Raw genomic sequence first — 20,939 nt, 5'->3', positions numbered from 1 at the left:
CAAGGTTCCTCATGTTAGGCTCATCCAGTAGATTAAGATGCATGGGATCCATGGTGACGGCCATTTGAATTCTGAACTGGCTTGCCCATAGAAGATAGAGGGTAGTGGTCGATGGGACTTATTCTGGCTGAAGGTTCATGACAAGTGGTGTTCCGCAAGGATCCATACTGGGATCTCTGCTGTTTGTGATATACTGTGTATATATAGACCTGGATGAAAATGTAGATGGGTGGGTTAATAAGTTCGCAGACAATACAAAGATTGTTGTGGATAGTGCAGGAGATTGCCAAATGATACAGCAGGATATAGATCAGTTGCAGATATGGGCAGAGAAAAGGCAGATGGAGTTTAATCTGGCCAAATCTGAGGTTTTGCACTTTGGGAGATCAAATGTAAAGGGATAGTACACTGTTAACGGCAAGACCCTTAACAGTGTTGACGTACAGAAGGATCTGGTGGTCCAAGTCCATAGCTCCTGAAAGTGCCTGCTCAGGTTGATAGGGTGGTAAAGAAGGGGTATGGCATGCTTGCCTTTATTAGTCGAGGCAATGAGTTCAAGGGTCCGGAAATTATATTGCAGCTTTATAAAGCTCTAGTTAGGCCTTATCTGGAGTATTGCATTCAATTCTTGTCGCCCCATTATAGGAAGGATGTGGAGGTTTTGGAGAGAGTGCAGAAGAGGTTTACCAGGATGCTGCCTGGATTAGAGGGCATGTGCTATGAGGAAAGGTTAGACAAACTTCAGTTGTTTTCTCTGGAGCGGCGGAGGCTGAGGAGAGACCTGATAGAAGTTTATAAGATTATAAAAGGCATAGATAGAGTATTTAAATGCCTAACTAAACTAATCCCTTCTGCCAGTATCTTTTTCCCAGGGTTGAAATGTCTAATACTAGAGGGCATACATTTGAGGTGAGAGGGGGTAAGTTCAAAGGAAATGTACGAGGCAAGTTTTTTTACACAGAGAGTGATGGGTGCCTGGAATGCTCTGCCAGGGGTGGTAGTGGGGGCAAATATGATAGAGGCTTTCAAGCGGCTCTTAGATAGACGCAGGAATGTGCAGAGAATGGAGGAATATGGACATTGTGTGGGCAGAAGGGATTAGTTTAGTTAGGCATTTAAATATGAGTTTAATTAGTTCGGCTCAACATCGTGGATTGAAGGGCCTGTTCCTGTGCTGTACTATTCTATGTTTTTTGTAGAACCTGAGAAGAATGACAATGAATTTACGTTTAACTCAAGGTCAAAACTAATGTTTCAGCTCCACGACCCTCCTTTCATTCCACTTCAATTACACTGTCGGCATAATCTTCTCTTGCCTTTTCCTTCATGTACTTTTGCAGTTAAATGTATCTCTGCTTTTGTTCCCAGTTACTCCCCGTGTATTTCATTGTTTCAGCACTTTTTAAAATCCCTTTCTCCTCTATCATCATTCAGCTTCATTGCATGTGTTTCTTCTCCAGACAGATCCATGGTGATTAATAAACTTTCAACACCATCTCTCAACACCATTTGTGCCAATCAGTCTCTCCTTATTTCCACCTTATTATGCATTCCCCTAGTTCTCTCCATCACTCCCCTCACAGCCTAAAACATATTTGAATTCAATCCATTTCTAGTTCTGATGGAAGGCCATTGACCTGAAATATTAACTTTGTTTCTCTGTCCACAGATGCTGTCTAAATATTTCCAGCACTCTCTTTTCATTTCAGTTAACATCAACAATCTTTTGGCACAACATTTGGGCATTATCACACCCCTGCCCAATATGAGCATGGTCAAATGCAAACACTGAAACAAATGAAAAAGCAATAGACACTATGACTAAAATTACCATATGGTGTTCGAACTTTAGAGGTCACACTTGTTACCCCTCAGAGAGAAACATTTACTCTGTTTCTCTCTTCACTGATGCTGCTTGACCTGCTGAGTATTTCCAACATTTTCAGTTTTATTTCAGATTTCGAGCATCTTCAGCTTTTTGCTTAACAGTGTTCAGCTTAAGAGCATGCAAATACAAATGGAACAGATGAGCAGGAGGGAGACTAGGAGGAGCAGACATGTGATTCAGGAAACATCCATCTTGATACTAACATTTCCACTTCTGGACTCTGGTGAGGGCAATGCTTCTTCAGGGGAGTGCAGCCAAACCCAGGAGCACAGCACCTCAAGTGGCTCAGCTGCTCAGGAGAGAAGTAATTGCAATAGGGAATGGAGCAGACATCAAGATGGTACATTGCCTCCTTGATGTAAGGGTCAAGGATGTAATTAAGCAGCTTCAGAGCATCCTGTAGAACCAGGAGTTGTTGTCCACAGTGGTACCAATGACATAGGTAGAAAGAGGGTGAGGTTCTGCAAGCAGATTTTAAGAAAGAGGTTATAAAGTAGGGCCTCAGTGGTGGTGGTTTCAGGACGACTCCCAGTGCCACCTGTTAACAAGTATAGAAAAAGGACAGAGAATGTGAATGAGTCACTGGAAAGATGGAGGAGGAGGAAAGGCTTCAGATTTTTGAAATTTTTGGATCATTCCTTATTTCCACCTTATTATTCCATAATAAGGTGGAAATAAGGAGAGACTGATTGGCACAAATGGTGTTGAGAGATGGTGTTGAAAGTTTATTAATCACCATGGATCTGTCTGGAGAAGAAACACATGCAACACATCCATATGGTCCCAGTCATATGGATTACACCTCAACAGGACTGGGACCATTATCCTCATGGGGGGTTGTCCAGTATTTTTGGGGAGGGTTTAAACCAGCTTGGGTGGGGATTTGAGAACCTGAGAGGAGTGTCAGGATGGAGAGAAACAAGGCTGGAAGTAAAAATTAGAAATTGCATCCTTCACTACCAATGCAAAATGGCTGCAGTGTATGCTGTAATACCATCTTCAAGATGTACTGCAGTTACTCACCACTTCCCAAACCCATCTCTACCACCAAGGAGAACAAGTGCAAAACGTACTGGAAACATCACCATCTGCATGGTCCCCTCCAAGTCAGACATCACCCTGTTTTGGAAATATATTGCTGTCCCGTTATTACGGGATCAAATATAATCTTTCAAAGTTTGTGATTGAAACAAAACTAAGTGGGGATGTGAACAGTGATTACACTGCAAACAGGCTTCAAGGAGATATAAACAATCTGCATGCATGGGCAACAATATGGCAGATGGAATATAATGTGGGAAAATATCAGGTTATGCACTTTGGCGGAAGAAACAGAAATGCTGAGAGCCTACCAAATGTTCAAAGGGACCTGGGTATGTCCTCTTGCTGAGGAATCTAGAACTAGGAGTCACATTTTCAAAATAAGGGGTAGGATATTTAGGATTAAAATGAGGCAAAAAACATCTTCATGCAGAGAGAGCGAATCCTGGAAGGTTTTGAAGCTGTCACTGATTGCCTGGATTTCCAAAGCAGCAACAGACTTTGCATGAATTTAAGGACAGCAGAATTTCAAGCTTAATTTTTTTTCTAATTGATGTTAAGCCAAACTTGTCAGAAAGGCAACAAAACTGACTGCAATGAGTTTTAGACAAAACTATACCTTGTCATATTTAAACAAGCTGTCCAGGAATTTGGCTGGATCCTGTAAAAGTCCTTTTCCTGGTTCCCAATAGTCATCAATTTTAGTCCCTGGTCTTTCTCCTGCGATTTTTTTTGGTTTAATTCCCTTCATAATACACACTGCTTCCATCACCAACTTCACGCCAAGGGGTGGGCGTTGCATGCCTCGTACCTATATGCAGAGTACAAATAAAATTATTTTCACTTGCCAGATTTATTAAAACCACATCACCAATTTATTTGGTGTTTTCATGAAGATGAAGTATGAAAGTGTTTGGAAATGCAATGCTTTGTATTCTAATGCCAAGTGTGTGAATAACAGTTAGATGCAGAGTGAACCTGTCTTGACTCTATAATTTTCCATATCTTTAATTTCAAATCTGACCGCCCCATTGCAGTATTATGTTTTTCCAATTTCCACACCAGCCAGTGTGGAGAAATTAAGTGAGATTGTTAGGAATTGCTTTTTTAAAAAAACTATAGACTTTTTCCCAAAAAGAACTGAATTGAGACGACTTCAGCTGGCAGGCAGACATGGGGTTTTGACAAATCATTCCAGGCTGGATTTAATTCCAAGTAGTTACATTCAATCCTTCAATAAATAACCAGAACAACATCAGCAACATGGTATAAATTTATCATTTGTTCCGAGTCACAATGATACAATTTCACATTCAGGAAAGGGGGCAGTGTACATGCATCTGTCTACATCAATGGTGCTGAGGTCAAGAGGGTTGACAGCTTCAAGTTCCTGGGAGTGATCACCAACAGCCTGTCCTGGTCAAATCACATAGATGCCACAGCCAAGAAAGCTCACCAGTGCCTCTACTTCCTCAGGAGGCTAAAGAAATTTGGTTTGTCCACTTTGACTCTCACCAACTTTTACTGATGCACCATATCACGGCTTGGTATGGCAACTGCTCTGCCCAGGACTGCAAGAAGCTGCAGAGAGTTGTGGAGACAGCCCAGCGCATCATGGACACCAACCTCCCCTCCTTGGACTGTCTTTACCTCTCGTTGTCTTGGTGTAGCAGCCAGCATAATCAAAGACACCACCCACATGGGACATTCTCTCTTCTCTCCTCTTCCATCGGGTAGAAGATACAGGAGCCTGAGGGCACGTACCACCAGACTTAAGGACAGCTTCTACCCCACTGTGATAAGACTATTGAACGGTTCCCATACAATGAGATGGACTATGACCTCACTATCTACCTTGTTGTGACCTTGCACCTTATTGCACTGCACTTTCTCTGTAGCTGTGACACTTAACTCTGTACTGTTATTGTTCTTACCTGTACTACATCAATGCACTCTGTACTAACACAATGTAACTGGACTGTGTAAAGAATTGACCTGTACGATCGGTTTGTAAGACAAGCTTTTCACTGTACCTCAGTACAAGTGACAATAATAAACCCATACCAATACCAATACCACATTATTGATGATATATAAGCAATAAATTCAAGTTATTTTGAATATGTAAAAAAAGTCTGGGAAACTGTATACAATCCGTAAAGCCTGCTTTTAGGTGTTCCAAAGAGAACAAGTTTTAGAAAGGTGCCATCAAACTTGTAAAAGAGATTAGTGGTTGTAACTCTGTGAGTGGAGCAATTGTCTGCAAGGTCTTACACTTATAAATAGGGGATATTTTTAACAGATTAATCTCCAGATGAGATGATGGGGGAAGGTTTATTATAAAAAAATTCACTGAAAGGTATATGCTACATTACTATCACTTAATATAACCTTTCTTATATTTTTGAGTAATAGTTTATTTTAAATAATTAAGCCTAATTATGCCACTGTGAATGTACTTCATAGAAACTACGCCATTCTTGTATGTGCCATCTAATTCCATTTGCTGGGCAAATATCCCTCATTTCACATCAAAATTATGTCTATTTTCTATATACATTCATTTCTATCAATATATTTAGGTTTTGCAACTGTTAAAGCCTATAATAAAAGACTCCATGTAGAACATGGGAAACATCTGTACCTATGCTGAATGTTAATGTGACAACTGAACTAAAAAGATAATAAATCATGAATCACTATCTGTAAATAAATTTACTGTATCATTGAAATACAACTAGTGATAATCTGCAGCCAACACAAAACCAACCAGTCAAATCAATGAAATACATCTCCAAGCTCCTTTGAGTAGAACAGGTGGGTATCTAACCACCTGTTCTGCCATCCTAAGATATACATATGGAAGATCATATTTAAGCAAAATAAAAAAAATTATGAAGTCAGTAACTATCCCAGATCAGGAATGTCTACAGTGTTCTAGAGCATAAATCTATCATACTCTGAGAGGCCAGATGTATTATGAGTGCATTAATATCTTACCAAATTGGTGAGGGAGAAGGAACTTGATGAATCTGTAGAATAACTCCAAGGAAGATCATATTCTAAATAGATTACTTATGTAATTCTTCTTAAGCATTCAAGAAGAAAATGTCCATGTTTTACAACTTGGAATCAAGTTACCAGGAAAAGATGTTTTAAACAATAGCATCATTGATAGTCCTGTGTCTTCTTCCCTCATCTCAATATTAAAAATGTGCCTCCACTGGGAGGAAATATGTGACGGTAAGTGTCACTTTCTCACAATGGTATAGGTACTGCAGGTTAGAAATAACCATGAAGAGAATGTGAGAAAGGGGAATTTTTTTTTTAAAGAGAGTATTTATTGAAGGTTAATTTGCTTCATGTGACAAGATTTGTGATCCTTAAAAACTACATGGATAATTAGAAATAATTTGAAAGCTAAATTGGGACTTACCTCAGTTACATCATTTTTATTCAGGGACTTTAGGCTGGCCAAAGCTGCATCTAGAGCAGGCAATGCCTCGTCTAAATCCTTTTGAGCATCATCAGCAATTGCTTGGGCTATATTTGCCTTTTCTGAGGCCTTTGCTTCCTCTTCACTAACAGCCTTGCGGGTCTCCTCTGCAATGGTAGTATCAGCCTGAAATATAGATGGCGTATTAGGAACTGCACATGTAAACAAACTTTTACAAGTCCTTAATGTTATCAGGTCAGGGTCTTACCTGCAATTTGCCATTCCTCTCAAGAAATAATAACATTTCTCAAAGTGGCATTGTGCGCAATCTATGTAATATTTAATTAAACTTCTGTTTTCTACCATATTATGCAACGTGAAAAATAAGTCCCTTAACTCTAACCATAAATCTATGTCCTCTAGTTTTATTCACCTCTGATATGGGGAAATGTTTTCTTCAGTCTACCCTGTCTTAACTGCCATAGTTTTAAATACCTCAATCATATCCCCTCTTAACCTTCTCTGCTCCAGGAAAAAACAGATGTAGTCTCTCTAGTCTCTCCTCATAACTGAAACACTCTATCTCAGTCAACATTCTGGTGAATCTCCTCTGCATCCTCTCCAGCATTTTCACATCTCTCCTATAGTGTGGTAACCAGAACTGCATGCGGTACTCCAGCTGACATCTGACGAACATTCTATAAAATTGGAGCATAACCTCCCTGCTCTTGTACTTAGTGCCCCGACTAATGAAAGCCATATCCTATATGCCTTCTTAATCACATTATCTACCTTCAAGGATCTTTGGACTTGCACATTAAGGTCCCTCTACTCCTCAATATTCCTTGAGACCTTACCTTTCATGGTGTATGTCCTAGCTTCATTAGTACTGCCAAAATGCATCACCTATCCTGGATTAAACTCCATCTGCCATTTCTCAGCCCATTTCAGCAACACAATAGCCTCCTGCCTTTTCTGCATGGCACATGACTTTCCATTTGATTACTATTGGGGTGGTTTTCATGTGCACTGAAAATCACACAAGCAGTGGATGTATGAACATGAGCTGTGTCTGCCCCCAGATATCACAAATAAACATGCACTGTTTTCACGGTCAAGCCGCAGCTCCCTGCAGCCACACTCAAAAGAAGAGATTTGTAATGGCAACAAGTGAAGAAATAACATTTTTATAGCACTTACAAAAACAAACCATTGTTACAAAACTTCAAACCGGTTTTAGCTTTCCCTGAATGCAGCTCAGGATGTCTACATACATAATGAAATTGGTCACCAGCTGACCTACTGCCTGTTCTTGGCAACATGGACAACATTGGATCAGGGATAGGAAAGGAGCAACAGAGTTTGGATAAACAGGTTTATATTCCATTCTTTGGAATTAAACTTTGTCCAAAAATTGAAGTGGCAGAAAGTTGGTAGACTGTCAGCAGTTCCATTTCTCTCCCAATGTTTGTCCCTCTATTCTTCCGATTAGCTGATTAACTGATATTACTCTTAGCATGCCCAAGGTATAAAGACTTAATGTATTATTTACTACTCTGCTTGCAAGCACTGGAGTCAGACCCAGTGAAACTGTATCCAAACTATTCACTTGAACGCAATCATATTGTAGGTGAAAAGGATAATCTGATGATCCATGGAACTGCTGGCAGTTTTCCATAAAGGACATTCAGCTCAGTGTGTGGAATTAGTCCAGTTGCACTCACTGGTGATAAATGTTCTTGTCAATTTATTCTGCATTATTATGGTGCCTGGCAATAGCTTCCACAACTAACAGCGCAGAGAGTAAATTAAAAATTAAACAAACCCCACATGTAATAAATTATGTAAATATGCAGAAAGATGAAAGTGGATTTTATCCTCTTAAGCAGAACTGAACTACATGTTTATTGGTATAAAGATTGCTTCAAGATAAGTATTCTCACACTTGAAATGTGTTGGATTTGATCAACTGAGGGAGTTAAGGAAATAGTTTCCAGACCATTGTTTTCCTTTTTGATACTGGGGACTAGAATGTTTTATTACATAGCATAATCTTTGTATGTGCTACATCATTGAAATTTAACAAAAACTTGTTTTGTTGAGAGAAATAAGACTTAACACATGGATCATGAAGTCTGCTATTCTGTTTCTGGGTTTTACGTGCATTTGTTGGAAACCATTTCTGTGATTTTGCATCAAGCGTGCATGATTGCAGAGCATTTATGCAGAACCAGCTTTGATAATGTGTGCAAGGTCTTCTTCAGCGTCATGAGATGGGGAATTTCTGAGCAGATCCGAGACTGTTTGGTCTGATGGTAGGAACTCACTCTAACAGATCCTGTAAGTTTCATACTTACCTTCCATCCCTCGTCATGACCCTCAGCTCTTGATCACAGACTGACCTTCATTCCCTCAATTTTTAGTTTGACCTTTGTCTCCTTAATCTCAAACTGAACCCACCTCTCCAACCCCCAATTACAAAGCAAACATCTGCCATCCCACAATTGTGAGTTCAACCCTCCCTGATGACCCATAGCAAGGTTCTTGTTACCCCCAACTCCCCACTATCTCTTGCCCTGCCCCTCCCCCATTACACTTATTGTGATTTGAATCCTGACCCAAGCCTGTTTTCTTTAGTGTGTTCCACATTAGTGGAACTTGCGACAACCTTTTAGCACACAGTTTGCAAAGCCTGATCTATAGCATGTGACTCCTTGGGTCTTGTTCAGTACAGACCTTCAGAATTTCAGAATTTCTAGGTCTAAATGTTTGTTTTATTTTAGGTCTTTTCAGAGATTACCTGGTGCAAGCTAAGGAGGTGAATGGAAAATGTATTCAGTCATGCTACCCTAGCCAATTTTGTTGTGACAGGTTTGATTTACTATCTTGTCTTTTCCTGCTTGGAAACTTCCTATGTGTTCATATTAACATTTCTGGTAATAAATCTTTTGTCAGTATTTTTACTTTCAGGGGTCTGTACTTCAATATTTAGTATTCTAACTTTAGATGATAGCAACATGACCATTAAATTTCATGTACCTTTATTTTTTCCATAGTTGTTGCAGTATCATGTGCTGCCTCCTCTAGAAGGGGTCTCATTGATTCCAACTCTTCCTGCATTTTAGCCACATCTTCTGCGGTGCGCAACAGCTACATCAGAAAATAAAATGCAGGAGAAATTTCACTGAAAGATATTCGGCATTGCATACACTGACAAATTGTCACTGTTTAGCTCTTTAGAACATAAGGAATAGGACAAAGTGACCCCTTGAGTCTGATCTGCCATTCAATAAGACTATGACTGGTCTAATCTTTGGCTTCAATCGATCTCACAATTGATCTCTCTTAATTCCTGTCTATCTCTTTCTCCTTTCTTCTTAATGGCATAGGCTTTCTGAGATAAGAATTCTAAAGATTCACAACCCTCCTTGAAATGAAGTTTTGCCTTGTTTCATATGTGGCCAAAATTTATCTTAAGACCACACCCACTAATTCCAGATTCCCTCACTGGGCGGAAAATCCGCACAGCAGCTTCCCAGTCAAGCCCCTGCTAAGTCTGATGGTTTTGGTTTTATATTTGTGATTAACTCCTGAGCACAAAGGAGATATGAATGTTTTCTTTATTGACACAGTCAAGATACTTAGAACTGTACACACAGACTTGTTTAAAAAAAAGCATTGCATGCTGCCAGAATCTTGTGCCCAAATGTGATCACCCCTCATTCCTCTAAACTCCAGACAGTATAGACCTAATTGCTCAATTGTTGCTCTGAGACAACCACCTTATCCCCGAAATTAATCTAGTGAACTGGCTCCAAGACAAACATACTTTTCCCTTAAATAAGGAGACCAAAACTATATGTAGTGCTCCGGATGTAGTCTTAGTTGTGCTCTATCCCTCTTGCAATAAAGACCATTATCCCATATGCCTTCCTAATTACCTGATGTATCTGCATACTGATTTTAATAACTGATAAACATTGACATTGATATTTTCATCTCATTTAAATAATTTTCTGATTTTCTATTCTTTTTATTGAAGTCCATAAATGCACACTCCCTCTCATTATATTCCATCTGCCATATTTTTGCCCACAAACTTAATTCCTTTATATCCTGTCTAGATTATGTATTCCTCACAATTTATTTCTCCACCTATCTTTGTATCATTGGCATTTACATCAGGCCCCTTCACAGAATCATAGAGTCAGAATTGTACAGCACAGAAATAGGCTCCTTTGGACCACCTCATCCATGCCAACTGTGATGCCATCTCTGCTAATCCCATTTGCCTACATTAGGCCCATATCCCCCTATGCCTTTTCTATTTAAGTACCTCTCCAAAAGCCTATAAAACATTGTAATTGTATCTGCCTCTTCCACCCCCTCATTCCAGATAACCACTACCCTCTGTGTGAAAAACTTACCCTCAGATTTCCTTTAAATTTCTCCCCTCTCGTCTTAAACCTGTGCCCCCTAGTTCTAGATTCCCTTGCCCTGGGAAAAAAACTCTGACTATCCTATCTGTCTATGCCCCTATAACCTCTAAGGTCACCCCTCAGCCTCCTATGTTCCAGTGAGAATAAACCCAACCTATCCAGTCTCTCCTTATAACTATAGATATACACTCCAGGTAATATCTTAGTGAATCTCTTCTGCAATCTGTCTATAGCTACAGATCCTTCCTGAACTATACACAGTATTCTAAGTGCGGTCCAACCAACATTTTGTACAGCTATAGCAGGACATCCCAGCTCTTGAAAGCCTCGGCCCATGAAGGCAAGCACACAACATGCCTTTTCACTACCCTATCCACCTGTGTCACCACTTTCAGTGAGCTCTGGACTTCCACCCAGAGGTCCCTCTGTACACCAACACTCTTAAGGTCCCTACCATTTGCTCTACAAATCTTACCAGAATTTGACTTCTTAAAGTGCATTACTTCACCCTTGCTTGGACTAAATTTCATTTGCCACTGCTCTGGCTCAACTTTCCAAGTGACCTATGTCCTGCTGTCTCCTTAGACAATCTTCTTCGCTATCTATGAGACCACCACTTTTCATTTCATCCGCAAATTTGCTAATAAGACGACCTATATTCTCTATCCAAGTCATTTATCTATATTACAAACAACAAAGGTTCCAGCACCGATCCTATGGTACACCACTTGTTACAGAGTTACAGTCAGAAAAACACCCATCCTCCTCCCCCACACCCCCACCCCCTCCCCCAGCTTCTATCACCAAACCAGTTTTGGATTCAGTTTGCCAACATGCCTCAGATCTCTTGTGCCTTAACATTTTGGACCAGCTTTCCATGCCGGACTTGTCAAAAGCCTTTTGAAGTCCATGTAAACCACATCTACAGCTCTGCCTTCATCATTTTTCTTACTTACTTTTATCTAATTCACTAACACAATTTATAAGCAGCTGAGGTGCCAGCAATAATTCTGTTTTCTGTCAGTTAAGCAATCCTCTATCTATGCTAAAACATTACCTTCAATGCCATAAACCCTCATCTTGCATACTGTACATGGCACCTTATGCTTTTTGTAAATCCAAATATACTATTTCTACTGGTTCTATTCTATCAAACTGCTAGTTACATCCTAAAGAATGCTCACAAATTAGTCAAATGCCATATCTTTTTCAAAGAATCATGTTGACTGTACCTAAAATATTACGATCTTCTGTCTTGTTAGAAGATGACAGCCAATATGATACTCAGTTCTGAAATGTTTTGTGTGTAATCATGTAGAGCACTGCACAGTCTATCCTTACTCACAAGCATCCGTCTGTCAAAACCTGTATTACAGATGAGTTCACCTCATTATGTGAACAGAACTTGCCTCATACAATATGGAAATTAAAACTTTACATAAACTGGGAAAACCAGAGCCACTGCCTGGCCTTTTGATGTGGTAACAAGATAGAAGTTTCTCGGGGCCACAGCTGTGTGTGAAACCATATGTACTAACCTTTGGTCTCAGTTGCAGGGCAACATCTTGGGAGGATGGCAAGGGGGGTGATGGGAGAAGAAGGGAAGAATTCATCTTCAGTTCTTTGGCCAAGGATCTACCAGTCACAAAAGGTTCTCAGCAGGTCACCATACCATGTTATTCTTGTAAGCATTCTTAATGCACATCTGACTACTATCTATCTCAGCATAGGTCAATAACAAAACCTAGAATCTCCCTGCTCTTCATGACAAAAACACCACTACACCCAAAAAGCTTAATGTTGGATTTTTAGTTTGACACAGCAACATATACAACATTGAGTACTTCACCTTGTCTAGACCACCTTTCATCCTGTTTTTGTCTGTTGTCAGCATTTGTATCTTTATACCAATCAGTACAGAGAAGAGGCCGAGCAAGTCTAGGTAGCTCTTAGGTGTGATGTAATTGTGTCTGGAAAGCTCACGCATATACTGCAAGGACTTTTTTGCAACTGTTTGGTGAATAGAGACACACATCTGAACCTAGAGAGAAGCAACAAAGAAAGATATGTTTTGCATGCAGAAACAATGGAAGTTACAGAATGAATCTGAAGATTGCAACACTTGAAGCCTCACCAGTGCCTTCATAATGTCTGGACTTGCATCAAGCTCTGGCATTTCCTCTAGGTAGGCATTAGCAACAGACTGGAGAGCTTCAGTTGGCCATTCATTAAACCAGTCAATCGTACTGCATGTTACGAGAGATGGAAACTGGCGCAATCGGGCCCTGAACACTTCCCCAATTGGACTGGGGGATGAAAACACAGCAAATGTTTACAAAAATTACTTACACAAAAGATCCTATAAAAGATAATTTAGAATTTATATGTTACGTTTTTATAAAACACATACTGCTAGATCAACTTACGGGTCATTTTGATGAGTTATTTACCATGTTAATGTTGCAGGTTAGCTCACACACTATATATGACTCTCAATAACTCAGAGCGTTAAAACTCAACAGCAAGTTGATCTGACATGGAAATATTTCAATTTGAGTGACTCAGATTGATTGCCTGAACCACTATATGTCTAGTCATTTTACAGTAAAAAAAAATTGGGTTAACTTGTTTATAAGTCACCATCAGGAAATTAATTCCTGGTCTGTGGACATTCCTTGGTGGGTGGAGAAAGGAACACATACCAGCAATGCTAAAACCATGCAGTCAGACTACTTGAGCAGCCTGACAGCTCTTCCCTGAGAAATGGGATCTATATATTTGAGAACTCTCTGGGTGTGATCTGGAATCTCTAGTATTTTAACAATATCACCATGTCTCCATGATGTCCATTCACCTAATCACAGGCTTGCATGTATGCACCTGACTCAGGGCTTGAAAGGCTGCAGGCTTCACTTGGGTCATGTACACTTGGGCTCAGGGAACTGCATTTACTCACCTAACAACATGATGGATCTGTATGTGCATCAAGGTAATGGAGTTGTGCATGTGCAAATTGGAGGCCATAACCAATGACCTCAAATACCTTGGGGCCAACTCCGTGGAATAATTCTTTAGTATGCTGGTTCTTAACTGTTGTAGTATATTTACTATTTATTGAGAGCAATATTCACTGCTTTAATAGAAACAGGACATGCTGTAAACATTGAGCAGGTCAGGCACATCTGTGGAGAGAGAAATCAACTGTCCCTCCTAATGCTGCCTAATTTGTTGAGGGTTTCCTGCATTTTCTGTTTTTATTTCAGATTTCCAGCATCTGCAGTTATGTTGATTTTCATTGCTTTAAGAGTATTGCTTGTGACTAACTGCTGTCTGTGCTGCAAGAATATTCATAGAAAGTTCCAGTCACTGGAATACCTTTGCTACACACACCTTGTCTGAGCTTCTCATGTCTCATTTGCTTAAATCTGTACACTCTACAAAGAGGTTAATAAAACACTGAACATATATTCTGCCTTACAACATCACCATCTAATGGGAAAACAAGTCACAGCTTCCTTCTAAAATAAATTAGACTCCTGAGAAAAAAATAAATAGGCACAAAAAGAAATCTCAGGAAGGGGTAGAGAGAGACGGAGAGACGAGAGAAACCAGGCTCCATGGCAGGGTAGTCTTCAGTAAAGTTTCTTTCACAACAGAAGCAGTATCTAGAATTACTGATATGACCAAGTTTTAGGCCTATAAATGAGTGAGAAGTGATTCTGGTTCAGGGGTTCCTCACTCCCCAGGCAACATAACCCAATAACCAATCTAATTCTGGGACTGACAAACTTATCGCTGCCTTGGAAAAGCAGCCAACATAATCAAAGACACCACTCTTCCCCCCTCCCATCATTCAGAAGATACAAAAGCCTGAAAGCACGTACCACCAGGCTCAAGGACAGCTTCTATCCCGCTGTGAAAAGACTATTGAATGGTCCCCTAGTATGATAAGGTGGACTCTTGACCTCACAATCTACTTAGTTATGAACTTGCACCTCATTATCTGCTTTCACTGCACTTACTCTGTAATTGTAACACTTTATTCTGCATTCTGTTATTGTTTTCCCTTATACTACCTCATTCCACTGTTGTAATGAAATGATCTCTATGGGTGGCATGCAAAACAAAGATTTTCAGTGTACCTTGGTACATGTGACAATAATAAACCAATTTACCAATGTAACCAATTTACAATTTACATGGGCAAGAGCAACCCTGAGCCATGCAGTTTTAATTTTAAGGATTTGAGTTTATGTATTGTCACCTTCAGCACTAATTCCTTGTGAATGTCAGTGATACCTCAACTATTGTAAAGTTAATGCCTCAACAGGAAACTAATTTTCGCCATTTAATATCATTAAATGAATGCTGAAGTAGCCTTTTTTTTAGCAATTTAAACACCATGTTAAACTGGTGTTATGTGTTGTGGAGTGTGGGGTTGGTGTGTGGGAATATAGTCTTGCACCATTTCATCCACAGTCACCTTGATTGCAATATTCCTGCAGGCCTGAAGGCTTGAGAGTTCACGTAAGCAAAAACAGGCATATGGGCCTATCCCCTGCTCGATCACCATTGTGGAGAGATGGAGAGGAGTAACACAGGTGGGGGAAGGGGTCACCAGAATCAGGACGTGGGTACCGTGAGATCAAAAATCAGGCCATGGAAGGTAGAAACAGGTCAGTATCTAGGGAGGGACGGGGAGGTGGGTTTGGACACAAGATCAGACCAGGGTCCAATGGGAGGGTTGTAGATATGATCAGGGGGCATAAATGACATTAGTAGCAAAGTCAATTTCTGGAAGCAACCACTAAGAAAAAAGCCTTACAACAGGATCTGCTCAACAGAAGATTGATAACTGAGTATCCCCAGCCACAAGCAGATAAGATTGGTTTCCTTCAAAAAGTCAGGAGGTTTCAATTTCTCAGTTAAAACTTCCTTCTGTGAAAATAGGTTGCAACATTTGCAAGCCTCGAATAGGCAAATGAATTTTGTGCAAGTGATTGCAAAGCACATGTTTGGAAATGGATTGTAGATTAAAATCTTTTCCACTACGCAATGAAATTCACTGTTAAATATAGTTTAATGAACTTCATTATTTTCAATTCTAACAGACACGTTAATGCATTTATACAAGATAATGCCAATGGTATTATCATTTCTTATATCAAGAACTCCCCTCCTAAATCCTTCACTGCCTATACTTCTCACTGCCTTGGTAAAGCAGCCCACCCACTCTGGACATTCTCTCTTCTCCTCCCTCCCATCGGGCAGAAGATACAAAAGCCTGAAAGCATGTACCACCAGGCTCAAGGGCAGCTTCTATCCCGCTGTTATACGACTATTGAACAGTTCCTTAGTATGATAAGATGGACTCTTTAACCTCTCAATCTACCTAGTTATGACCTTGTACCTTATTGTCTACCTGCACTGCACTTTCTCTGTAGCTGTGACACTTTACTCTGCATTCTCTATTGTTTTACCTTGTACTACCTCAATACACTTGTTTTGGATTGATCTGTATGCAAGACAGGTTTTGAATGGTATGCAAAACAAGCTTTTCAATGTACCTCAGTATGTGACAATAATAAACCAATTTCAATATACAAGATTTCACCCTGCTTTGAAGCAACTTTTGAGAAGACCTTTAAAGGTCGGTCAAAGTCGAGTTTATTGTCATATGCACAAGTACATGTATGCACAGGTGCAATGAAAATCTACTTGCAGCAGCATCACCACAGGCACATAGCATCATATAAGCAGCATTCACAAGGAAAACATAAATTATAAACAATTTTAGCAAGAAAGAGCATAATTGGAACAAAAAGTAACCAAGTCCATTTTAGTGCAAAGTGATCAAAGTGGGCATAATGTTGCTAAATTGCAGTGATTAGGGTTGTGCCAGTTGGTTCAAGAACAGAATGGTTGAAGGGAAGTAGCTGTTCTTGAATCTGGTGGTGTGGGACCCAATGGTAGCTGCAAGAAGATGGCATGGCCCAGATGGTGGGGATCTTTGATGATGAATGTTCCCTTCTTGAGACAGTGCTTCATGTGATACTACCGATGATGGGGAGGGATGTGTCCATGACGTATTGGGCTGTCCACTACAGTCTCTGCAGCTTCTTATGTTCCTGTGCATTCGAATTGCCATACCAGACCATGATGTAACCGGTCAGGATTCTTTCATCAGCACCCCTACAGAAGTTTGTTAGAGTGTTTGGTGACATGCTGAACCTCCTTAACCTCCTAAGAAAGTAAAGACGCTGGCATGCCTTCCTTGTGATTGCATCTATGTACTGGGCCCAGGACAGGTCATCCAGCAGTTTTTGAGCTGGTTAATCAGCTCAGATGGTTGAGACAATGCCTCATGTCATTAACAGCTGTCTATTTTTCAAGTTTAAGGGACCGTAATGGAGCTAAACATCATATCTGCCTACACTTTGGCTGGCTTGGTCAAGTTCACTTCAAATGCTAACAGTTAGTTAATGTAGGAATATGCAATGCCACAAATACATCAGTAAGCGTCCAAAGGACAATCTATCCCTTCCCCACTGAATGAATGCAAGGCAGAATTATGTGCCCACAAAATGGGAGGCACAGCTGAAAGGCATGAAAGGTGAAAATATTAAGGCTGAAAATGCTGATATATTTGATTTTGAAGGCAATGTGAATCTGACAGACAGATAAGGAGGAAATAAAATTATTGAGAAAATGACATGATCAGTTTTATCTGATAATTTAATGGAAATAAAACATATTCTTTTAATTATTATGCAAATTTAATAAAAATCAGAGTACAGATTAGTAGCAGAAGCCCAGCTTTTTGTAAAAGGGAACAAAGTCAAATTGGGGTTCATGAGAAAATTCCATGTTGGCAGAAACCAACTGGGCTTAGCTGAAACATGTTCATGGGAATCAGTCTATGTGAACATCACTGGCATGTGTACTCTCCATCCAACATCTAAGAAGTAATATGGCAACATCTGGTTGGTGTTGGAAACCCTTGCTTTAGTACTATTATGTATTAATTCTGTCTGGAAAAAAAAGTTTACTAACTTCCCTTATTAACATGGTGTTAAGTTGAATCTTTGACCCTTTCCCCACTGCCACACTCCTCCCACCCCCAAGCCCCATCAAATCTTACACTTCAACAAGCACTGTTTTTGAAATGACACACGTTTTGAAATGAATGCTTCCACTTGGACCCAAAAGTGAACAGAAGCTTGTCCAACTGAGGCAAGTGACAGAATTTGATGTCTTCTTAGTAGAAAATAGAATGCAAAGAATTAATCAAGAAATGCGTACGTAGTTGTCACTTGACACATACATTTTTCAAAACATGCATTTGGGAACAATCCAGCTTTGAAGGTATAACCAGGAACACTTACCTCATACACAGTACGGTATGAATATTATTGCGTACTCGCTTTGTGTATGTAGCCATCATGTTGGCTTTAGTTGGTTGCTGCCCAAGGTCCAATACAACTGGTTTCATTGCAGTGAAGATTACCTCCTGCTCATCAAAGCTGTATAAATTTGGAACATCTCCTGAGTTCAAGATATTATTGACATCCTCTAAAAATGACTCCTCCTTGATCTATGAAAATAAAAATAATAAGAGTTGGAATTAAGTTTTATGTCAATCATTTTTAATAATTTATTTTTGGTGTGGTACTTAAATCCATCCCAAACTATCATTCAAGGGTAGAAGTGGCTTGCCAATACTCGCACATTAAATATTTACATTTTTTTCTTTTCTATCTGGAATGTGTTATCTTCTTGAGAAGGTTGCACAAGCACCATAACTATTTAAGTTCTATCTAATCTTCCAGCTAAATTTAACCTCTAGACCATCAAGGTATGAAGCTGTACATAAAAGTAATTATCAATATGAATCTATAACAGCTGCATTTAAATAAATAAATAACATATTACAATGTTTCCAAAAAATAATTTTCAATTAGTTAGGTATATGCATTTCACAAGTAAATATTCGAAGCTAACTCCATTCTGAGATTTTTTTTAATTATACACCTCTCAATGCACAATAATCTTTATTTCAAATTTTGATTTTCATGATCAAAACATGAAGAGGCCAGGCATTTTTAAATGATATTTATCTCCTTCATGCCTCCTATGTTCCACAAATGTTCGTATCATCTGTAAACATAGGCAATGATCTTTTAATGCTATGACAGCTATAAAAACAGCAAAAATTCAGGGCCTGCTATTAAAAAGGATGGTGTGTTGCTTCCCTGTGCCAGGATCAAGGATGTCTCACAGCAGGTACAGGACATTTTGAGAGGGGAGGATGAGCAGCCCGAGGTCATGGTCCATATAGGTACCAATGACATAGGCAGGAGCAGGGATGAGGTCCTACAAAAGGATTTTAGGAAGCTAGGTAGAAACTTAAAAAGCAGGACTTCCAGGGTTGTAATCTCAGGATTACGACCCGTGCCACATGCTAGTGGGGTGAGAAGTAGATGCATAGTGCAGTTCAATACATGGCTAAGGAGCTGGTGCAGGAGGGAGTGCTTCAGATTTATGGATCATTGAGCTCTCTTCCAGGGCAGGTGGAACCTGTACAAACAAGGTGGTTTGCATCTGAACAGGAGTGGAACCAATATCCTCACTGGGAGGTTTTCAAGTGCTACTCGGGAGGGTTTAGACTAGAGTGGCAGGGGGATGAGAACCACAGCAGCAGGGCAATAGGTGGTAGACTTGAAGGCAAGAAAGATGGTATGACAAGTTAGACAGAAAGGAAGGACAGCAAGGGACAGGCTAATAAACATAGTGGGACTGATGGGCTGATATGTGTTTATTTCAACACTAGGAGTATTATGGGTAAAGGAAGATGAATTTATAATCTGGATCAGTACATGGAATTATGATGTTGTTGCCATTACAGAGACCTAGTTGCATGAGGGACAGGACTGGCAGCTCAATGTTCCTGGGTTTTGTTATTTTAGAAGTGTTTTAGAAGGATAAAAGAGGTGGAGGGGTTGCACTACTGATAAAGCAGAATGTTACAGCAGTACTCAGAGAGGACACACTGGAGGGCTCATCCACAGAGGCAATTTGGGTGGAGCTCAGAAATAAGAAAGGTACAATTATGCTGATGGGATTATACTATACGCCTCCCAATTGCCATCAAGAGGTGGAGGAACAGATATGTAGACAGATTATGGAAACGTACAAGAAACAACAGAGTTGTCATGGCAGGGGACTTTAACTTCCCCAATATTGATTGGAACTTCCTTAATACAAGAGGCTTAGAAGGGGCGGGATTTCTTCAGTGCATCCAAGAAGGGTTCTTGAAGCAATATGTGGAGAGTCCAACTGGAGGATAAAACATACCGGACCTGGTTTTGGGAAATGTGCCAGGCCAAGTGATAGACCTGAAAGAGGGTAAACATTTTGGGAATAGTGACCATAACTCATTATGTTTTATAATAGTTATGAGTGAGGATAAAATTGGATCTTGCGGGAAGGTAGTAAATTGGGGCAGGTCAAACTATGACAGGATAAGACAGGAGCTAAGGGGCGTTGATTTGTAGAACAGCTGTCGGACAAGTCCACATCTGACATGTGGGATTTGTTTAAAGACCAGCTGCTCAGGGTTCAGGATCAGCATGTTCTGGTAAGAAGTAAGGACAAGGATGGTAAGGTAAGGGAACCTCGGCTGACCCGAGAGGTCCTAGATTTAGAAAAAGGAAGCATACACAAGGTTTAGGAAGCCAAAATCAGACTGGGCCCATGTGGCAAGAAAGTGCTCTAGCAGGCAACTAGGAAGACCAAAATACGCCATGAAATGTCGTAGGCAAGCAGGATCAAGGAGAATCCCAAGGCATTTTAAAGAGGGTAACTAAGGTGAGGGTAGGTCCACTCAAGGATAAAGGAGGGAATTTGTGCTTGGATTCGGAGCAAGTGGCTGAGGTACTATGTAAGTACTTTGTGTTGGGATTTACCAAGGAGAAGGATTTGGAGGATAGTGAAAGCAGAATGGGGCATACTAATATGGGGGACATTTTGAAATTAAGGAGGAGGTAGTGCTGAGTATTCTGAAAAGCATTAAAGTGGATAAGTCCCCAGGGCCCAATGGTATATATCCCATAATATTGAAAGAAGCAAATGAGGA

The 20,939-nt window shown here is 40.0% G+C and overlaps 1 protein-coding gene across 1 annotated transcript in view; it reads right to left on the bottom strand.

The window, feature by feature from the left end:
- The window catches only part of dnah1 (dynein, axonemal, heavy chain 1), a gene marked incomplete at its 5' end in the record, with an annotated part of 293,077 nt that overhangs the window by 83,830 nt on the left and 188,308 nt on the right, over window positions 1-20,939 (bottom strand). Inside the window, 6 exon segments of the mRNA XM_052017691.1 lie at window positions 3,549-3,740; window positions 6,366-6,551; window positions 9,405-9,515; window positions 12,654-12,845; window positions 12,939-13,110; window positions 18,190-18,398. Of these exon segments, the coding sequence (XP_051873651.1) occupies window positions 3,549-3,740; window positions 6,366-6,551; window positions 9,405-9,515; window positions 12,654-12,845; window positions 12,939-13,110; window positions 18,190-18,398 (1,062 nt within the window).

The sequence above is a fragment of the Pristis pectinata genome, chromosome 6 (genome assembly GCF_009764475.1).
Source record: "Pristis pectinata isolate sPriPec2 chromosome 6, sPriPec2.1.pri, whole genome shotgun sequence".
Taxonomy (NCBI): Eukaryota; Metazoa; Chordata; class Chondrichthyes; order Rhinopristiformes; family Pristidae; genus Pristis; species Pristis pectinata.
Note: the sequence above shows the minus strand (reverse complement) of the source record. Positions and strands in the feature narration are given on the sequence as shown.